The sequence below is a fragment of the Globicephala melas genome, chromosome 8 (genome assembly GCF_963455315.2).
Source record: "Globicephala melas chromosome 8, mGloMel1.2, whole genome shotgun sequence".
In the NCBI taxonomy this organism is placed as follows: Eukaryota; Metazoa; Chordata; class Mammalia; order Artiodactyla; family Delphinidae; genus Globicephala; species Globicephala melas.
In genome coordinates, this window is record NC_083321.1 from 54,510,949 (window position 1) to 54,532,824 (window position 21,876).

A 21,876-nucleotide genomic window follows, 5' to 3' on the forward strand; every position below is an offset into this window, starting at 1 on the left:
GCTTCCAGTCCCTGAGGGAAGCGGCGAGGGCGTGTGCTTGTCCGGCTCCTGCTGACTTTTGGCCCCTCAGCCAGTGCCCTCGCAGAGCTGTCCTCGTCGCCCCTCCTCCCCGGCTCTGGTAACAACACCCTAGCTCAGAGCCGGGGAGGGGAGGAGCCTTTCGCGTAGCGCCCCCGGTGCCTCCAGTAAGCCTAGAGTCGGCCCGCCCCGAGGGGCGTGAGGGGGCGGGGCTGAGGACTTAGGACTCCGGCCCGTAGACCGCCTCCTGCCGAGCCAGAGCAGGCTTCCCAGTCTGGTGTTGAGAGAGACATGACGGCGCTGCGGGGTCTCTGGCCCGAGATGCAGGACACCTGTATCTCGCTGGGGCTGATGCTGTCGATCGTGCTGTTCATGGGGCTGGCCCGCGTGGTCACCCGGCAGCAGCTGAACAGGCCCACTGCCCACGCCTTCGTCTTGGAGTTTCTGGCCACGTTCCAGCTCTGCTTCTGCACCCATGAGCTGCAACTGCTGAGCGAGCAGGAACCCCTGCACCCCACCTGGCCGCTGACGCTAACCTACTTCTTCTCGTTGGTGCATGGCCTGACTCTGGTGGGCACCTCAAGCAACCCGTGCGGCGTGATGATGCAGATGATGCTGGGGGGAATGTCCGCTGAGACGGGTGCGATGAGGCTGTTAGCTCAGCTGATTGGTGCCCTGTGCAGCAGGTACTGCATGGGCGCCCTGTGGAGCCTGGGACTGACCAAGTATCACGTCAGCGAGAGGAGCCTCGCTTGCAGGAATCCCATCCAAGTGGACTTGCCCAAAGCGGTCATCATAGAGGCCGTCTCCTCCTTTATCTTCCACAGCGCTTTGCTGCACTTCCAGGAGGTCCGAACCAAGCTTCGTATCCACCTGCTGTCAGCACTCATCACCTTTTTGGTCTATGCAGGTTTGTTATTCCCACAAAACACTTGGCATGTCCGGAGCTTCTATGACTTGAGGCTCTAAGTTCTTTGCCAAGATACATTTTAAGCCATTATGCCTCTGTGAAGTCAATATTGGTATCTCCGTAATTCTAATCATTTTGCAGCTCATTCTTTACTGATAGGGTCGAAATATTGATCCTCCATTCAGTGCTTTTTTTTTTTTTAACACCCAGAGAAAGCCACTTCTGTGCTGAAACTGAGATCATGTGAGATATTGCCAAGGGTTCAAATATCCTACAAAGGGATTGTTGTAATGGTAGAAAGGAAAGATAACATCAGCTACCTCTTGCCAACTTGGTATAGATCCTTTCTGAGACTCTCACTGAAACATGATCCTGGGTGTCAAAAGTTCCTTCCAATTTAAAGCACAAGCTACCTGATTGGTTAGTAGTAAGAGTGGGAAGTAGAAATTCTGTAGTTCTATTTCTTAGTTCTTTTTCTACAAAATTACTTAATATCATTTATCTCCTTAATAATTCATCTTGAGTTATAAGTGAATTTTTAATGGCCTATCAAGAAAGATGTTTTAAAATCAAAACGTGCTTGAAATCAAAGACGCTTTTTAAAAACTAATAATTCTTGAGAATCTGTTGATTTCTTGTAAACCATTTGTTCACCTTGACAGATCTCAGATTCAGTGGATAATCTGAATATTCCAAATGGGACAAGAAAATCCAAAAAACAAAAGTTTGATGATGAAGTGTGTTATTTTAAATGATCACGACAAAATATTTCATTAGGACTATATCTGAATTCTAAGATGTTTTGGAGGCAGGAATCTAATAAAAGGAATTAGTAGTAAGAATCAGTCTTCTGCCCACTGAAAGGGAAACTATGAGTAGACGCAAACCTCAAGATAAGGAATTTTAAACATATGCTCGACTTCCTAGGTAGAAGTGAAAGAATTTCCAATCCATTTCAACTTCTTTAGATCTAGTACCATTTTTTTTGTAGAGGCAGATGGAAGTAAATGGTATAGGAGAGAAGGAAGGATTTATGCATATCTGAGGGGTTGGTGAGTAGTTGCTTATTAAAGTTTTAGGTTTGGGCCAAAGCAGAAACATCCCTTGAAAAAAGTTATGCCACAATTTAGCTCTGTACTTATATAATTAGAAGTGGTAAACATTTAAAAGATGTTTTAAGTTAATAAAATGTTATACACAGTTCCTCCTCCCTCTCTTGATTATCTTTAAATTGGTATTCTTCCTATTTTTGTACTTTTAATACATATTTATGATTTCATAATAATACTGTATATATTAGCCAATACCTATTTTATAAGTGACAAAGATTTTGAGAGAAGAGAAACAAGATAATAATTGAAGTTATACATAAATATAAGGAGAGTTATTAGAAAGAACCCATAAAATAACAATTTAAAGTGTCCAAAAACACTGCTCTTTTTCTTCCCCTCACACTATTGACATCGACATTGCTGAAATGAGGATACTAATTGGTAGGGGAGGAGGAGAGAGTGAAGGGATCACTACAGCAGTGGTTCTCAACATTCTCTCTGCATTACAGTCACCTAGGGAGTGTCTTAAACATACCCATATCTGGGTGCCAAGATTAAGATTTAATTGCTGTGGGAAGGGGCCTAGGCAATAGTAGATTTTAAATTTTCCCAGGTGATCCCAATATGAACCACTGCTCCAGTCTAGACTTTGCTGGCCATTTCAGTAGCCACTAGTCACATATGGTTATTTAGGTATAAATCAACTAAAATTAAATATTTACTTCTTCAGTTGCTATAGCCACATTTCAAGTACTCAATAGCCATATGTGGCTAGTGGGTATAATATTGGGCAGTGCTGGAGGCTGTGTGCAGGGACAGAACCTAACAATTATTTAGCACTGTTACAAAAATTGATACCCTATTATGATCTTCCTTTTCTGCCAATATATGAGAGATAAGAATATTCATTGGGCAACATGCCAAGCATGTAGGACATTTATATGAGTTATCCTAGTTAATCCTTACAGCAACCCACTGATCAATACATTATTCCCATTTTTATGTAAGTGAGGCTCAGAAAAGTGAAATGACCTATCCAAGGTCACACAGCTAGAATGTGCTGGAACCATGGTTTAAACTGACACTAAAGCTTATACTCATTTCATTATCAGCATTTCTACAGCATATTCCTCAAAAGTAACAAAAATATATACATACAATTGACTATTGTTCAGCCATGAAAAGGAATGAAGTTCTGATACATACTACGATAGGAATGAACCTTGAAAACATTATGCTAAGCAAAATAAGCCAGACACAAAGGGACAAATGTTATATGACTCCGCTTACATGAAATATTCAGAATAGGCAAATTCATAGAGTCACAAAGTAGAGTAGAGGTTACCATGGGCTGGGTAGCAGGGAGGAATAGGGACTTTTTGTTTAATGGGTACAGAGTTTCTGTTTGGGGTGATGGAAAAGTTTTGGAAATAGTGGTGATGATTGAACATTGTGACTGTAATTAATGCCATGAATATACACTTTTAAATGGTTAAAATGGCATATTTTATGTTATGTATATTTTAGCATAACTTAAAAAAATTTAAGTCACAAAAGGATTCTGTTGCCAAGTAAATTTGGCAAACACTGGATTAAACAGATTTTCTAATTTAAGACTTCACAGAGCCTTTACTATGCTGTTTATTGTGAAACTCCAACAAGAGAAGCATGTGGAACACAGTTTTTCAAACTTATGGAATCCTTATGTCTAGGAGTGTGTAGCAGAAGAGAACATACTTTGGGAAGTGCTGCACGAAGCCATGTCACTCCCCATTTTTTCTATGGATATAAGTCATAACTTTAGATCAGTTATTCTAAATAGAGTGAACTGTTTGGGGACTAGCTGAGTGTGTGTCTTACCAGGCAGAGGTGAGGCTTTTGTAGGAAGGAGTTAAGAATGGATAGGGAAGGAAAGTCAGGGGAAGCATCTGCTAAATCAGGCATCGTTACAAGTTACTTTGATATGTCTTTTTTTTTTTTTTTAAACTTCTAAGATACTATTAGTACTGGTTTGGCTAAGTTGCATGCTGGGATATTTCTTTAATCACTTGCATTTTGAGGACACTAATACAGGTCACATCAAAAGAACTGATAATTTAAGATTACAGAACATAACTGTCCAGCAGCATAGCCACAGGCTCCTTGGATAGCCAATGATCAAGCGTCTGATTGTGTAGTTATTGGTTTAGCACCCTGCACTTTGATGTGCAGATGGAGGCCACTGATGTCATTACCACTTATCATGTATTTATTGACTTCCCAAATAAAGTAAAAAAAAACTGTGATTTATTAACATATTAAAGCTATAAAACTATTAATGCAAATTTCAAGCAAATCTTCCTTAATTTAGGTTTTGGGAGAATTTGGTTCAATGACCAGGGTAAGAGAGAACTGCATTCATTTTTAAATTAATTACATATTGGGAAAAAAATCTGTTATTTTACATATTCAAATAGGCTGTCTTTATTACTGTACCCTGTTCATTTCCTTTGTAGTATTTTTAAATTATATACTTGTTTTCTGATGTAATGCCTGTCTTCCTCCACCAGACAGTAAGCTTTATGAGTACAGAGACTAAAATTGTTTTATTCATTGTTATAACTAGGACTTAGCATGGTGTCACCTGTTACAAATAAATACTCATTATTTTTAGAATGAGTGAATGAATTAGCAAATACTCTATTCATTTAAAAATAGAAAGAAGTAATACATATCTGGGTATTCCATATTTTATGTCTAAGAGCTTTCAAAATAAGCCTAATATATTGTTTGAAGTAACTGCATTTTTACTTCATTTCTTTACTCCATTCAGGAGGTTTTTGTATCCTTCTAAGTCATGAAGAATTTGGGTAAGATTATTTGTCAAAGGAGAAGGGAACTAAGTTCTTTACATATGTTTATTTTTAATACAATAACCATATGAAATAGGTGTCAATTTACAAATGAAAAACAGCTTCAAACAAAGGTCCAAAACTTTTTTTTTTTTTATCATGCCAGTATAATATAGTGGTTAAGCACACAGCCTTGGAGTTGGACTGTGTCCATAGGAGAGATAACTTAATTTAGGTCTCAGTTTCCTCATCTTTAAAATGGAAAATACTACTACCTATCTCTTCAGACTATGATGAAGAATAATGTATTCCAAGTTCTTCCCAAAGTAACTGGCACAAATGTTCTGGTCACTGGAAAGGCCTAGCTTCCATTATGAATTAGTTAATTGACATTCTAGCTTTTACACGAGTCTTACATGATTTTGACTAGTGTCATTCTGTCACAGAGAATTTGATTCCCTTTAGGAGTACTGAGAAACATTAGTGCCTATAATTATCAGATTTGGGACTCAGTCTTTGTGGTAATTTCACCAAGGTCATACTGTCTTCTAAAACTCTTGGCAGTCAGCCAGCTGGATCTCCCTGTTGATACCTCTTCTTCAACATATGTTATGGCTTCTCCCCTCCAGACATCAATAAATAGTAACTCATTTTTCAAAGCCATTTTCTGTAAGTTCTGTGCCTGATGGATGATTCTTACTTTTTTTTTTTTTTTTTTTTTGCTGTACACGGGCCTCTCACTGTGGTGGCCTCTCCCGTTGTGGAGCACAGGCTCCGGACGCGCAGTCCCAGCGGCCATGGCCCACGGGCCCAGCCGCTCCGCAGCACGTGGGATCCTCCCGGACCGGGGCACGAACCCGCGTCCCCTGCATCAGCAGGCAGACTCCCAACCACTGCGCCACCAGGGAAGCCCGATTCTTACTTTTTAAATAATTCACATTTAATTACACAATACATGAATGTGTTATTTTTGTAAAAAATGGAAATATTACCAATGAGACTTTTGATTGCCATCCTTCATGCCTGTCCCCTCTCCTTCCCTGCCTACTCTTCTCACCAGTGTAGTCCTCTGTGCGTGCATATGTGTCCTTCCAAATTCTTACGTGCATTATACGTATAGATAGGACCCTATAGAAACTATTTTGTGGTCATGTTAACATGAAAGGTATCATACTTTACTTTCTGCAGTTTGCTTTGTTTAGTGGTGTGGTTCAGTGATATTATCTTGGAGATCTATATTAGTAAAGAGATTTCACTTATTTCAGTACTGAATGGTATTCCAAATTAATAACTAAGTTGTATATTTAGCTACCTTCTTCTGAATGGACATTTAGGTTTTTCCCAGTTCATTGCTACTATAAATAAACAATCTTATGTGTGTCTACTAGTATACAAGTACCAGTAGTTCTCTAGGACAGTGGTTTTCAATGCGACAGTTTTGCCCCCCACCCCCCCAGGGGACTTTTGGCAATGTCTGGAGACATTTGTGGTTGTTACAAGGTGGGAGATGGATGTGCAACTGGCACCTAGTGGGTGAAGGCTAGGAATGCTGCTAAAAACCCTACAATGCAAAGGACAACTCCCAACAAAGAATTACCCAGTCTAAATCATCAAAGCCAATGCCACATTTTGGGCCTTTTGTTGACACAATGGATTTCTGAATCAGTTAACTTATCCTTAAAATAACAGTAATTTATTATTTTTCATGACTTTGTGGATTAGATAGGAAATTCCTGAGATCATATAGCTGGACAGTTAGTATGTCTGGAAGAGCCAAGGTGCTTCACTCGTCCAGCAGTTGGTACCAACAGCCATCTAAGATGCCTCAGTTTTCTTCCCTGTGGCCTCTCATCCTCCAGCTCACTTACATGGTCAGGACATTGTTCCAAGAGAGTAAAAAGTGGAAACCGACGATGGCTTTATTGAGACCTGAACCTAGAATTCACTCAGCGTTGCTTCTCACATTCAGAATTCACATAGCATCACTTCTGCTGCATTCTATTTGTCACTGCAAGTTGCAAAGCCAATCCATATCCACGACAGGGGAATAGACTGTACCTCTGGGTAGGAGGGGCAGCTTCTACCAAGTCACACTGAGCAGAATTGGTGATGTAAGGGTTAGAAGATAAGTGTGAAGTAGTTGGAGTTTTAGAATGGTATAAAACTGACTGACAGTGTTCTTAGACCTAATGGAGATACCAAAGACCTAATGGGAAAACTGAAGCAAACTAATTATGAGGGCAATGATTCAGTCTATTTTGATTGATAAATGCCGAAAAAAAATCACAGGTCACTTATATTATCACCGCACATATTATATTATAAAGATCTGTGTGAATCCTTATATTTTTATCCATGGTGTCCAGAACATAAGAACTCAGTAATTTTTTGTGGAATTAAGCTGAAATGACCACATGCCAACCAAACAATTCTGTTGGCCCTCGGCAGTTGCAGGTTTAACATTCCAAGATTTGACTATTCAAGAGTGGTCCTGAAGGTCCATGATGTGATGTCATTTATAACTGCTGAGGCATAAATATGAATCATGCTGTGAGGCTGGTATGCTAAAAAGGACTCTTAGCCATGGAGTGAACTCAGTTCAGTGTCAACATCTTTACCTCCACACAGCTTCAATGTTTTCAGCCTATCAGGAGTGAAATCTCATTAGTGAAATCTTATGAAAGGGTCTCTTAATTTCCAAATTTACTTCACTGCATTTTATAAAGACAATTAACATGCTATAGTGGCATATGTCCACGTAAAATTTGTGAAGATCTCCGGATCTGTAGCTGTGGCTGAGTCAGAGGCAGACAAGTGTGCCAAAGCTTCCACTTGGAACAACCACCAGACATGTCTCTATCTCAGGGATACAATTAGAATATGTTTTGAAAAGCTGAGCCACAGTTCAGGTGAGAACCACTGGACAGGCAGTCCAACCTCTTTTGCCTTTCCTTACTTGCTATGTAGCCAGAACTATAAGCTCCTGGGCCCCATCTCAGAGAGAGACCCTGTGCAGAGCTGGACCATGAATCCTGAAAAGTAGTCAACAGTTAGAATTTGTGCTTATCTTTCACGACTACTCAGTCACTTTTTTTTATTTTTAAAAATTTTGTAACCACTTTATTGAGATATAATTCACATACCACTCACAGTCACTTCTTCAGGGCTCTGCTGCCAAGTAAAAATGGAGTCAATGATAATGCTGTGGTCCATTTTTTGTTTTCAAAGCAAAGGTACTTCTGCTCAAGAGGATCTTGGGGTATTGTACCCATTTTAAATGTACTTTCGTCTTATTTTTATTATTATTCACCCATTTAAGTTGATGAATGTTAAGAAGGGCAGCCAAATCTCCTGTTTTATAAAACTGTAGGAACAATAACAGAGCAGGTTAACTTTCAATGTGCATTTTATAATATACTATAGGAAAAGCATTGGATTAAAATTCTTAATGTCCTTTGTCCCCCCCCATCCCCGCTTTTTTGCACCTGGCATATTATAATCTATAATCTATTTTTATCCTCTATGCCAGGTGATTCTGCAAAGGAAGATTACAGAATAAGAATACTTAAATACCTAAAATGAAATAGTTACATTTAGTAATCCCTGTATTTCTAGTTGCAAGAAAATGTAAGATATATGGTTTGGTATCATTCTGTTTAAAATGTATTACAGGAGGAAGTCTAACAGGAGCTGTATTTAATCCAGCTTTGGCACTTTCACTACATTTCAAGTGTTTTGATGAAGCATTCCTTCAATTTTTTATAGTATATTGGCTGGCTCCTTCTTTAGGTAAGCATATTTTTATTTAATATAATTAAAAGATTAGAATATTTTAAATATGATATGGAATGTCACTGTAACATGTCAATTTCCAAAGCCAGAGTAGGGACAGAAAAGAAAAAAGGTAGGAAATGTTATGCCTGAAGTAACATTTTATTTTGTGCAGTATCCTTTAAAACTGTTTTTATCTTCAAAGAAACAAATTACCTAGTTAAGGATAGTCAGTTTGAGGTCTGATACCACTTTAAGAATCCCTCAGATATGAGGGCAAAAAAGTGAGAAGTAATTACTTCCTTTAAAAAATAATCTTTTTTTTTTTTGCTAAAGGAATTTGTTTTTTTCAAGTTTGTGAGCGCCAAATAAAATACTATTTAGTTCATTTGACTCATTTTACAGAAGGGCATCTCATGAAACAATGCAGAACTATAATAAATGTAGTTTTAAAATTTTCCACAAGTTGCATTCCTGTTATCTCTATCTGGATCAGATATGTAAAACTCCTCTTTTCAGGTAGGTCAAATAACATAAAGAAGTTATAAAATAACTGTAATCATGATATGCATTTCCTTATGTAAGTTATCAGCATTTCTTGATTTTGTTTAGTCATCTGTTTTAAGCCTGACTACAATTCATAACTATAAATGAATATGAGGATAGCTGGCCTTCTGTTAGTTCATCCTTCTTTTTATCTGGTTTGCATTTTGTTTCTTGTTGCTCATTTCTTTAAAAAAAAAAAAAAGGGGGTGGGGAGGAGGGTACTTATAGGAGAGAACACAGGCATAACAGGTTTGAATAGCCATCATACTTCACTCCTTCCATTCCTTCCATTCGTTTCATTTAGGAATTTTCCTCACATTTAGTATCTATTATGCTCAGCAATATCTATAGGCCTAAACATGAAGAATATCAGAGAAAACCTGTATTTTAAAATGCTAATAATGGTAGCTTTTTCTCATCTATTGATTACTAGTATTTTCCAATAAGTTCTTTAAATTTTCTCTGCTCTTAATTTTTAAGAAGTAAAAAAGGTCACTGAAGTTCATGAAGAAGTTAAAAACATCACTAATTGGACTGGTCTACTGAAGTTTTTATATGGAAAAATTCTCTTAATATGTCTTATTTGAAATGAACATATATTATTAACATTATATATTTGTTAATGTGCTCCAACTACAATTTTAACAGTAGGCCCATGATACTAAGGAATTATGTCATTCACTACTTGAAAAACAACTAAAAAGTAGGCCTTTCCAAAAGAATTTTAAAAGAAAAAAGAAACAGAAGTCATTGCCATTCTCTGTAAAAAGACCATGACTTTTTTAAACACATTTTCTAGCCTAAATCACTTGATAACTTCTTCCTGGAAGAACATACTGGAAAAAAGTCTCATGACAGATTAAAAAAAAAGGAGCAATTACTTCTGCCCCTTTAGCAAATATACAGACCAGAGAGTAGTAGGGTAGGAAAACAGAGTATATTCTCTTCCTGACAGTGTGGTGCAAACAGGAAGAGAACATTACTTGTTGCCGTTACCAAAACATTTTAAAGAACCACTTATCCAAAAAACAATCCAAATACGTAAATGAAAGACAAATACACTTTTATTTCTTTACTTCCTATCCAAGGGATCTTTTAAAAATGGGATTGGGATCAAACTTTTCTGCAATTATGTATGGCCCTAATTAGCCTGTTGAAAATATACATTCAAAGATTCTTCCTTTGTTAACCTAAGCTTTTTAACCTAGCTTTGTTAAGCTTTGTTAACCTAGCTTTTTGTAAACAGACCCAAATAAAATTTCTGTTCTAGTTTTTCATTTAAAGAGCCATGTTCCTATACTGCTTTCACAGGTTTGTGAATGAGAAACAATATAGAAATAATTCGATAGGTGTGGATAAAAGACATGTGACTAAATGGCAGTTTTTAGAATACTGAATTCTGGCTTGCCACTGACTTTTGTCATACACTGAAATTACATTCCCATTGGGAAAAGGAATGGCCTCAAATGAAATAAGGTCACTATTAAACTCAAAGAAGGATAAGAAAAATAAGTTTTATTTTTACAAGAGTCATTCAAAGAGCTAAGTAAGAGATGAGGAGTCAAAGCAAACAAACACTAGGCAGTGCCACAGAGTGCGACAGAGGAGCGTAATTGCAAGATACCTATCTTCTTTCCCTTCTTGACCAAGCAGGGAGCACACTATTCTTGGAAGACATGGTCCTTGTTCTTTCTTGTTTCTCTTCATAGCGGAGATAATTATAATTCCTTTAATGGGCCCTGCCATCTTCCCCAATTAATAAAATGTTAGAAATGTGACTATAAGAATGTATATAGAATTAATTCTCTAGCTTACACATTTCATATAATAAAAATTTGCAAATTCTATTTGCTTCTATGAAACTGCAACTCCATTTTTAGAAAGTTTTAAATGTAATGTCTTATTTTCTAGCTATGACTTTATAAAGAAAATGTCAAATTTTGTGGATTTATTAACAGACTGTTTCTGACTTTTAAAAAAATCTAAAGCCTTTGTTTGCAAATCAGATTCATCTTTCAAAAATATGTTAAGCTATCCAAATGCTAGTCAAACCTTAAGGTTTCCTCTTGTTAGCAAACAGGAGTAAACTATCAAATCTGCATGTGACAAAAACACATTCTTAATCTAAGTTTAAACTGATTTAGAGCTTTAAGCCTACATACCTTCAGATAAAAACATTAACTACTGCAGACTTCTCTGTTAGACAGTGATTTGAGTCCTGTGCCTAAATCTCCTCTGTCCCTATTTCCCACTGAAAAATTTTAAATCTTAAAAAATGGTTTTTAAAAAAATCACACTGTTTACATATATATACATATATATATATGCTAGTTTAGATTTATCTGGCATGACCTCAAAAATGAAGATTTGCTAATGTGATTTTTTTAAAAACATATTTATATTTAAGATTTAAAACGTCAACTGAAGTTTTCTTTCAGATACTCTGCTTATTAATACAGCTCTAAAAGCTATTAATCGTTGAGACTAAAATGGAGACACAAGTCCAGAGTTTCTCACTCAGCAAGTCAGTAATGAAGCCAGAACTAGAACTCCAGATCTATTTTATTTATCCTTTGAATTCATTGTTTAGATCCTATTGGTTTTTCCAAGTACATACTGTTTTTAAGGATTCATCGTTGAAGAAAAATAATGTGAGAATATTATATTTTAAAATACCTACATGTTTCATGTAGAACTGATGTAGCTAATTCTCTTAAACATAGCTCTACAAATCTCTAGGTATGTAACTGTATATAATCTTAAATTATAACCACTGAATGATTATGAACTTCCTTAGGGATTGTTTTGTTTTTACTGTATTTTTCTTTCAGGTATATTGCTGATGATTTTGATGTTCAGTTTTTTCCTTCCATGGCTGTATAACAACCACACAATTAATAAAAAGGAGTAACTATTCTAAAAGACTCAGACTAAGTTTCAGGACAGTCAAGATGGATGTGATAAAGATTTTATCACCTAATATTCACACACTGGCTGCACTGGATTCGTCAATGTTATCTTCCTTTGAAGAAACTGCCTTAGAGTTTTCATCACTGGGACTTAAAAAAAATTACTGTGAAAATGAGGTATCCTGTGTTTTTCAGTTAAGACTTGTTCTTTTAAGCGTGTATTAAATGCTGCTAGAAAAGACTCTTTAAATATAAATCTCAAGTGATAATTGTTAATTTTGATGAAAAAGAAATTGAGTACAGGGTGAGAAGGGAAGGGAAGGGAAGGGAAGGGAAGGTGATGGTAGGACCATGAAAGAGTACGTGTATCATGTGTCACCTGAATGAACAAGATTTTTAACCAAAGTTCAAACAGTCATGCTTACAAAACTGGAGAGAGGATACTTTTCAGCCACTACCTCACACAGTGATACCATCAGCAGTGTCATCTTTCAATAGGAAAGTTGCTTTTGGAAGTAGATTATATACCTACTCATACTCAAGGGGGTTCCTGAATTTTAAATATATTCTAATCTAAAATATTTTCTCTAGATAGACAATCTCACTAGCTTTAGGCAAACTGTCATTCTTTAGTAGAATAAAGCACTCATACAAGGTGTAAGCTTTTCACATTCTCATCGGACTAAACAGCTACCTTATGAAGTAGGCAGGGCATGTATTTTTAATCTCCAGTTTACAGATAAGGAAAGGAAGTCTAGAAGGGGGTTTACTGCTTTGCCCAAGGTCAAATACAGCCAAATACCATCTTTAAACTTCTACTTCAATACAAAAAAATATTCTCCGTCATCATTAAGACTAAAGGAAAATTGAAGATTTTAAAGAAACATTAAATACTTTATAATGTTACAATCTGTTTAGGAATTAACAGTGGGTTTTTTTAGGCTTAAAGAACCTTCAAGTTTTCCTCTATTGGAAGCTTTCTTTTATTGTATGTCTACTTTTTATTAAAAGTTCAGATGATAAAAGGTTAAGTATGTTTCTCTTCAAAGGAATTCCATTATCAGAGTTAAAACTGAAAGCAAAAAAAAAAAAAGCGGGGTTGGGGGCGAAATAAGATCTGTTTGAGTAATAATCAATTAAGCAACTGATAAACTGCCAGGTGATCTAAGTGCTGCTTGGTGATCAGCCTGTGATAGTCACTCCCTTTACACCTGCAGACTGAACCAGACTGCTGCAGGCTACCCAACAAGGCAGCCAGTTTGACAGTCATGGACTTTGACTCTTGAACTTAGGAATACATACCGTAGTATTTTCTATTTTAAAAAGCAGAGTTCATAAAATTGCAACAATGGCTAAATGCAGTCTCTGACTTGTTTTATTTGGCCTGCACAGTATTTAAAACAAAATAACAAGCTAGTTATTTTAAGCTTTTAAACCACACAAAAATCCATAGTTCTAGCTTCTCTTGAAAAAAATCAAAAGATCAGTCAATATTAGGCCTGACTTCTGCTATTACAAGCACACAAAATGACTGGTCCCTTTAAAATAGTCCCTTTGCCACTCCCTATGTCTCTTCCAAACATGAAGCTGAATTTCACTTATTATTTCATGGCTGTTTTTCTTATAGGAATTTTTTTTTATTCATGTCTCTTTATCATGAGACTGTGGTTTAAGAAAATTGAGTATTAATTTGTGAAAATGCCCAGCCCTCTAAACTGCACTTGTCGGAATTAGAGGTTGTGACTTCTGATGACACGGCTTCACCTGCAGCCCTCTCAAATGGTAGCTTAGCTGTTTTCTCTATCACACCTCTTGATACCACTGGGCCTGGAGATGGAACAGGTCCCTTTCTCCTCATCTATTCTCTGCTCCCCCCATTAAAAACATGTCATTAGACCATGCCACCTTCTACCTGGGTACTTCTTATTGCAGTTATCTACTGTACAGTCCCCTCAATTCCCTCTTGATCCTTTAGGAATTTAGTTCCTGTCTCACTCTCACTCTCCACAACACTACTCCAGCTGTATTTGTTGGTGATTTCAATACTTACAAAGACGATCCTTCCAATATCTTGGCCTCCCAGTTCATTGGCTGAACTTGAAAGGCTCTTCAATAATTTTTCCCTTCTCTTCTGCCTCAACGACAACTTTGGTCATAACCTTGAGCTTGTCATTACCAATAACTCAAACTCTTCTCTGATCTCAAATACCTCATTCCCCAACCACTAACCCCTCTCTCCAGCTCACTCGCCCTACTATCTCATCTCCAATGATCCTCTGAACCCCCCATGGGGAACTTCTGTCCACCGATACCACCACGTTTTCACATCTTTCTCCCCTCTCAATTACTCTCGTCTCCTTCAGCAGCTTAAATTACACTCTTGCATAGAATCTTAACTCCCTCGTTCCTTTATCTCATCATACTCACATGGCTTAACCACAATTTGATTAAATCCAACTGTCTGCTTATTCCATGCCTGCACCCAAACATGAAATAGAAGAAAAACTGGAGATAGCAGCAGGACAGTTCTTTCAAAGACTTTTGCTGTAAGCAAAGAAAATGTGGGGGAAATTGGGTCAAGAATTTCCTTTTTTAAGGTGGGAAAGACATCAGCAATGATGCAGTAGAGAAAATAATGATGTAGGAAAGGGAGGGGAGATTTCCCAGGTCCGCAGTTTTTAATTGGCTAGCAAAGATGGAAGCAAGTGCACAACGGAAGGGGCTGGCCTTAGCTAGAAGCACAGACAGATCATTCATAGTAGCAGGAGAAAAGATAAGAATATATGGGCACAAGAAGAGTTGGTTAAGCAGATGTGATGGTGGGGGTCTGAAGAAGTTCTTCAGTTTTCTTCTTCCCATTTTTTCTTGAAGCATTCTAGTCAGCCCTTCAACTCTACCATTCCACTGAAATTCCTGCCAAGGCCATCAATGACTTCCATGCTGTTAAATCAAGTTCTCATACTTCTTACCTATCAGCAGCATTTGATACAATTTATTGCTTTCTCCTCCTGAATCACTTCACTTCCAGAAAATTATTGCCTTCTCAGTTTATTCTTCCTCCTTTCCCCAAACTAAATGATAAGAGTTTCCCAGGGCTCAGTCCTCTGAGCTCTTTTCTATTTATACTTACTCCCTTGGTAATTTTATCCAGTCTTGTGGCTTTATGGCAACTATATCCTAATAACTGCCAAATTTCTGTCTCCAGCTTGTACAACTGTCCTGAACTCCAGACTCATATCCATCTGTAAATGTAACTCTATACTTGGTTGTCTAACATATAACTCAAGTTAATACGTGCAGCTCTAGTTAATTCAAACTGCATAGTTTAGCCATTCTATTGATGGTATTTGTACTTACTCACTATTAAATCAATACATGTGATAAGCATTCTTGTGCATGTCTTCTTGTGTACATGTGTTTTTCTAGGGTAGTAGGCTTTCATACTTTTCATTATGGCCTACTAGCATAGTTTGGTCAAGGCTCCATCTACTTACTCCTGTCCAGATTATTGCAATAACTTCCTGTTTCTATTACCAGAGTGATCCTATTAAAACAATCAAATCATGCAACAGCTCTCTATTTCAGACTTAAAGGCGTATATTCTTCGATTTAACTATTACAAAACTGTACACAACTGTTGGTGCAAAATATTAATGTGTTGGGAAAAACTGCACATGAACCAATGTGATTTCTGGGTTATACGGACATCACTGCCTTACTCAGCAATCATTTGTGAGCTAGTTCACATTATTTAAAAACACACTGTAGCAAAACTGTATTAGAATGCTAGGGCTAGAATAACCACACTTAGCATCCTACATAAGGAATAATTCCTAGCTTCTAAAAGCACACAGGATTCCACAACTTCTTGCTTTTAAAAGACACTGTAAACAAAATGAAAAGACAAGTCACAGACTAGGAGACTGGAATCTAGAATATATAAAGGACAGATCAGTAAGAAAAAAATAACTTAAAACTGGGCAAAAAATATGGAAAAGTCAAATGTACAAAGCAGGAAGGTGTTCAATCTCACTAATAATCAGGAACATGGAAATTACAATCCTGATGAAATTCTACTTCCATATTCATCAGGTTGGCAGAAATTCAGGAGTCTGGAAATATCAAAAATTGATGAGGATATAGAGAAGCATTATTCCCTAATGGTGGAACTGTAAATAGCTACAATCGTTTTGGAGAACAGTTTAGCAAAATCTAGCAAACTTTAAGATTTACGTAAGTGGGGCTTCCCTGGTGGCACAGTGGGTTAAGAATCCGCCTGCCAATGCAGGGGACATGGGTTAGAGCCCTGGTCCAGAAGGATCCCACATGCCGCGGAGCAACTAAGCCCGTGCACCACAACTACTGAGCCTGCGCTCTAGAGCCTGCGAGCCACAACTACTGAGTTCATGTGCCACAACTACTGAAGCCCGCGCGCCTAGAGCCTGTGCTCCACAACAAGAGAAGCCACTGCAAAGAGAAGCCTGTGCACCGCAACAAAGAATAGCCTCTGCTTGCCACAAGCAAAGAAAGCCTGCACGCAGCAAGAAAGTACCTAATACGGCCAAAATAAATAAATAATTAAAATTTTAAATCTTAAAAAAAGTAAATAAAGTGCTTAAGTAGGAAAAGCAGCAGAAAGATTCAATTAATAAAAGTTAAAAAAAAAACATGCAACCCAATACTATATAGTGTTTATAGCATACATATACATTTAGCAAAAATACAAACACATACATAGTTATGATCAATACCAAATCTGGGATGGTGGTTACTTCTGAAGAGGAGGAAGGGGACTGGGATCTGGGGAATACAAAGGGAGCTTCAACTGTATTTGTACAATTTTATTTCTTAGCTGCATGTGAGTATATGGGTATGTGTTACATCAGTATTTTTTTTTTAACTGAAGTATAGTTGAGTTACAATATTACATTATTTTCAGGTGTATAGCATAGTGACTCAGTATTTTTGCAGATTTTACTCCATTATAAGTTATTACAAGGTAATGACTATAATTTCCTGTGCTACACAATATATCCTTGTTGCCCGTTTACTTTTTACATGATAGTTTGCATCTGTTAATCTCATACCCCTAATTTGTCCCTCCCTTACTTCTCTCTCCCCTTTGGTAACCACAAGTTTGTTTTCTGTATCTGTGAGTCTGTTTCTGTTTCGCATATACATTCATTTGTATTATTTTTAGATTCCACATATAAGCGATATCATATAGTATGTCTTTTTCTGACTTATTCCACTAAGCATAATATTCTCTAGGTTAATCTTTTTAATATGCCCAAAATATTTCAGAACACAAATTATTTATAAAGTTAGGTAACGATAACCAACTTTTCCTTTACCTGCACAGTTTTGCATTTAAACAATGAATAATTGTAAATTTTTTAATTCTTTGAAACTCTAAACTACGATATATAGCCCAGATCCCTATTCCTCAGATAAAAATTACAACCATGCAGGAGATGTGTTAGTTTTCTAGTACCACCATAACAAAGTACCATAAACTAGGTCGTTTAGAATTACAGAAATTTATTCTCAGTTCTGGAGGTCAGAAGTCCAAGCAAGGTGTCAGCAGAGCCATGATCCCTCTTAAAGGCACTAGGGAAGCATCTGTTCCAGACCTCTCTCCTAGCTTCTGGTAGCCTCAGGCATTTCTCTGCTTGTACATGCATCACTACAATCCCCCATCTTCACATGGCTTTCCCTCTGCCATGTCTGTCTCTGTGTCCAAATTCTCCCTTCTGATAAGGACACCAGTAAATATTATATTAGGGCCCATCCTAGTGACTTCATTTTAACTTGATCACCTCTGTAAAAACCCTATGTCCTAATAAAGTCACATTCTGAGATGCTGGAGGTCACGACTTCAACATATCGTTTTGAGGGGACACAGTTCAACCCATGAACACGGAAAAAAAACTCGTCTCCCTCCTACCCCAGTCCCCTACTTCTCCCCCAAACAACTTTCTTATGCACATGATACGTATAATCCCCATTGTAACCTCCAGCCCCTTTTCTTCTATACAAATATCTCTGTGTCTTGTTTTTTAATCTAATGTTATCTTGGAGCTTATTCATTATTGGTAAATAGTATCTAACCTTTTTTTTTTAACATCTTTATTGGAGTATAATTTCTTTACAATGGTGTGAGTTTCTGCTTTATAACAAAGTGAATCAGTTATACATATACATATGTTCCCATATCTCTTCCCTCTAACCAATTCTTTTTAAGGGATACAGTTTTCCACTGTACAGAGGTACTGTAAATAATTGACCCAGGCTTAACTATAGACATTGAGGTTGTTTTCAAATAAAACCAAACCAAAACTTTATTTGGTTGTTTACAAATAAAGTGCAATTAATATCCTTGCGCTTACGACTTTTCCTAATATGCAAATTTATCTTTTAGATAAATTCCTTTAAGTGAAGTCTCTGGGTCTCTCATGTGCATTTTAAGCTTTGACAAATATCAATAGTACGTCCCTCAGTTTCTATAAAAACCTTTCTTTAATTATATACAACCCCAATTTATATAGTTTTTGTTGTTGTTTCTGTTTGTTTGTTTTTAAGGTTTGGGGATGCAGTAGACAGCTGTAAATTTTGCAAGCCAGCATCCAAGCCTCCTTTCTATTTAGGATAATCCACTACTGTGAGAATCTGGGCAGGGGCAGTGCCCTTCCACTACAGAAGCTGAAAGGGCCAGATAGTCCTGTCTTCTGGCAACACACACAGTGCCAACCAGGACCCTGTGGTGACTCAAAGACACAGAAGCAATTCAATCAGTCTAACACCCAGAGGAATCACAACATCTTATGTAAACCAATCCTAGTTCCTAACCTTTTTCTGAGCCTGGTTTATTTCAGCTTTCATGTCCATTTTGTGAGCTACCAGATAGCCTTTTTTTTTTTTCTGCTTAAATTAGCCAGATTTGGATATTTACAACCAGAATTTAGGCTGATAATTTTGGTCATACTTTTATGAACATAAATTGCTACACTACTCTCATATTTGCATTACACGCTATGAAGGCTTAGACTGCTATATTTTGGGGTAATACATATTTGCTTTTCTTCATAATTCTGTCAGCTGTTTACTGCTGCTATTAATATGCCTGAGGCAACCACCCCTTTTCTCCTTTTCTAACCTGTTACATGCCTAGAAACTAGATGAGCAAGTCCATTGGACCTGTTTGTAGAGCAAGGGTAGAGACCTGCAGTGAAGGCCTGAAGGTCCTTCGAGAAAAATGCATAATTTTATCACATCTGTTTTAATTGCTCAGTGGAATTTTAAATATCAGGCATCTCAGATGTATTCTAAGAGCTGAGTTAACATTACATTTGTAGCTGCTTCTTTCTGTTATAGAAAGAATTAACTATTGGTAATGATTAACATTTATTACATCATCTTCTAGACACTGTTGTTAGTGATTCATACAATCTTCAAAATAATCCAAAAATAAAATCCTAAGAAGAATTCGCCTGTATACACTTTTATTTATTAGCCTTCTCATCCAAGTTATGTATTTCTATTTTATCTTCTTAAAATGGTGTTAAAAACAACAATTCTAAGTTCACTGCTCTCTCCCCAAAGTTGTCCTGATTTCTCATCTGAAGTTATTAAGTCCCTGACATTAGATATTGATTTTATTTACATAGATATGAGCAGACAAAGCGAGACGCTAGTGAAAGTATTTTTCAATTTCAGCTTCTTTGTCAAGGGATGGCAATAATTCTATCAGAATCCTCATAAGAGATTTTCTCAGATTTTAATTACTATCTACTAGCCACAGAAGATGGGTACCAGATGAAGATTCACCCATTCTAGAAATACTTTAAAAATATGATTTGTACGACAATTAACTATATAGTGATTCTATCTGAAATCCTGCAGATAAATAAAATTTTATCTAAAATTTCTCTGAACAATGAGTAATCACACTTGTCTTCTAAAAATAAAGGGCTATATACTATGATCACCTGTGCATAATCCCTCATCTTTAACAATACCGACAAGATCCCAACAAGATCTCAAAATACACAATCAACATTTAAACAAGCCTATCTGAAAAGTATCAATATCTGACAAAGTAACCTGAGGGAGGCAGAAATCCACTGGGATATTTTAATGAATACATTTTTAAACTATAGAACCTAGATCAGACGACCACTAACCCTAGCTATGGGGCGAGAATGTATATATCTTTTCTTAAAATTTCCTCTACACCAAGCAGCAGTAAACAAAACAATTCCAGCAACCCTAAAATTAAGTTCAAATAGAATCAAGAAATGTTGGCTTGCTGATCATTATGAATTTTATTTTTAAAAAGTGTGACCTGATCTTTTCTTCTTTCTCTTATTTTCTCAAAGCTATGGGTACACCTGCCTACTATTACAGAATGTTACAGTTGACTCTTTTAAAGTCATTTAGACTTTGAAAGTCTAGTCCTCTTATTTTACAAAGATGAGGAAGTAGGTCCAGAGAGGTTAAATATCTTGTCTGCCAAGCCAGAACTAGATGCTTGGTCTCCTGCATCTTAGCTGACTGCATTATCCACAATACCAGGCTGACCGCAGCAGTGCCTACAGGAAACACAGTGCACAGAATCTCAACATTTTGTTGATATGTTATCAAAGAGCACTTTATGTTTCACTAAAAGTCATGATTACAAGTATGTAAACATGACTTTAAAAAGGAATTCAAATAGAATTGCTAAGATTAGCCCATAAGAATACCCAGACTGCTTACTGAAGAATGGATAAACGTCTAGCATAGAATTATGAGTGCTGCTGAGATTGGCAGCAGAGAAATTTGGGAACTTCCTGTGCTGTCTATTGAAATTTTAACACTGAAAACCCTGCAGTAAAAAGAAAATGTGCTTCCTTTCAGCTGCTGGTAGATGGTAAGGCTGAATGGTATTTGGGAGCACAGGCTTAAAAATCACAGCTCCCTATCTATGTGACCTCAAGCGTTACTTTACCTCTCCCTGTATAACTCAGTTTCCTCATCTCTAAAGTGGGATCATAAAAGCACCTATAACTCACAAGGTGGTTAAGAATATTATATGCATAATGCATGTAAAGAACCCAGAACAGTACAGAGAAGGCCTCAGTAAATTTCAGTTCCCATTTCCAAGCGGCCTTTATCTTTGCTTGTTGTAACAAATTCAGTATTTATAAGAGTCTGGTCAGGAAAAAGAATATTCTTTTTTTCAGTCTACCATGAAAGATGAGGGAAACCAAGTAAAAGTGCTGAAAAGAACACTGGGCTTAGTGGTGACACACTAGTCACTAATTAGGCAAGTAACTGTGAATAGCTTTCCTAACCTATTTTTAAGGTCATAAAGTCCGAGTATAGGGGCTTCCCTGGTGGCGCAGTGGTTGAGGGTCCGCCTGCCGATGCAGGGGACGCAGGTTCGTGCCCCGGTCCGGGAGGATCCCACATGCCGCAGAGCGGCTGGGCCCATGAGCCATGGCCGCTGAGCCTGCGCGTCCGGAGTCTGTGCTCCGCAACGGGAGAGGCCACAACAATGAGAGGCCTGCGTACCGCAAAAAAAAAAAAAAAAAAAGTCCAAGTATAAACCTGTAATTACAAATCAGCCTGATAACTACCCAGGTGTCTGTGAAAACAGAAAACTGAGAGTTGAAAAGTATGCCCTGAGAAATTACTCCTGATTCAAGTGGAAGCAGAAATCCCTTTGAAATGTGTTATGACCTTGTCCTACTAAACATCTGCCTGAAGCTCTAACTATACATTTTCTTACTTATTTCATGTTCATGTTCTCAACAAAAGTCAAACAAAAATAAGACCAACAAGATTCTCAGTTTTTG

At 37.2% G+C, this 21,876-nt stretch overlaps 1 protein-coding gene across 1 annotated transcript; it reads left to right on the forward strand.

Annotated features, from left to right (window-relative positions):
* Positions 1-22: 22 nt before the first annotated feature.
* AQP11 (aquaporin 11) lies at positions 23-15,850 on the forward strand. The gene is made up of 3 exons (XM_030835984.2): positions 23-928; positions 8,484-8,600; positions 11,960-15,850. The coding sequence occupies exons 1-3, from the start codon at positions 310-312 to the stop codon at positions 12,037-12,039; spliced, it is 816 nt and encodes a 271-aa protein (XP_030691844.1). The 5' UTR covers positions 23-309; the 3' UTR covers positions 12,040-15,850.
* Positions 15,851-21,876: the final 6,026 nt, after the last annotated feature.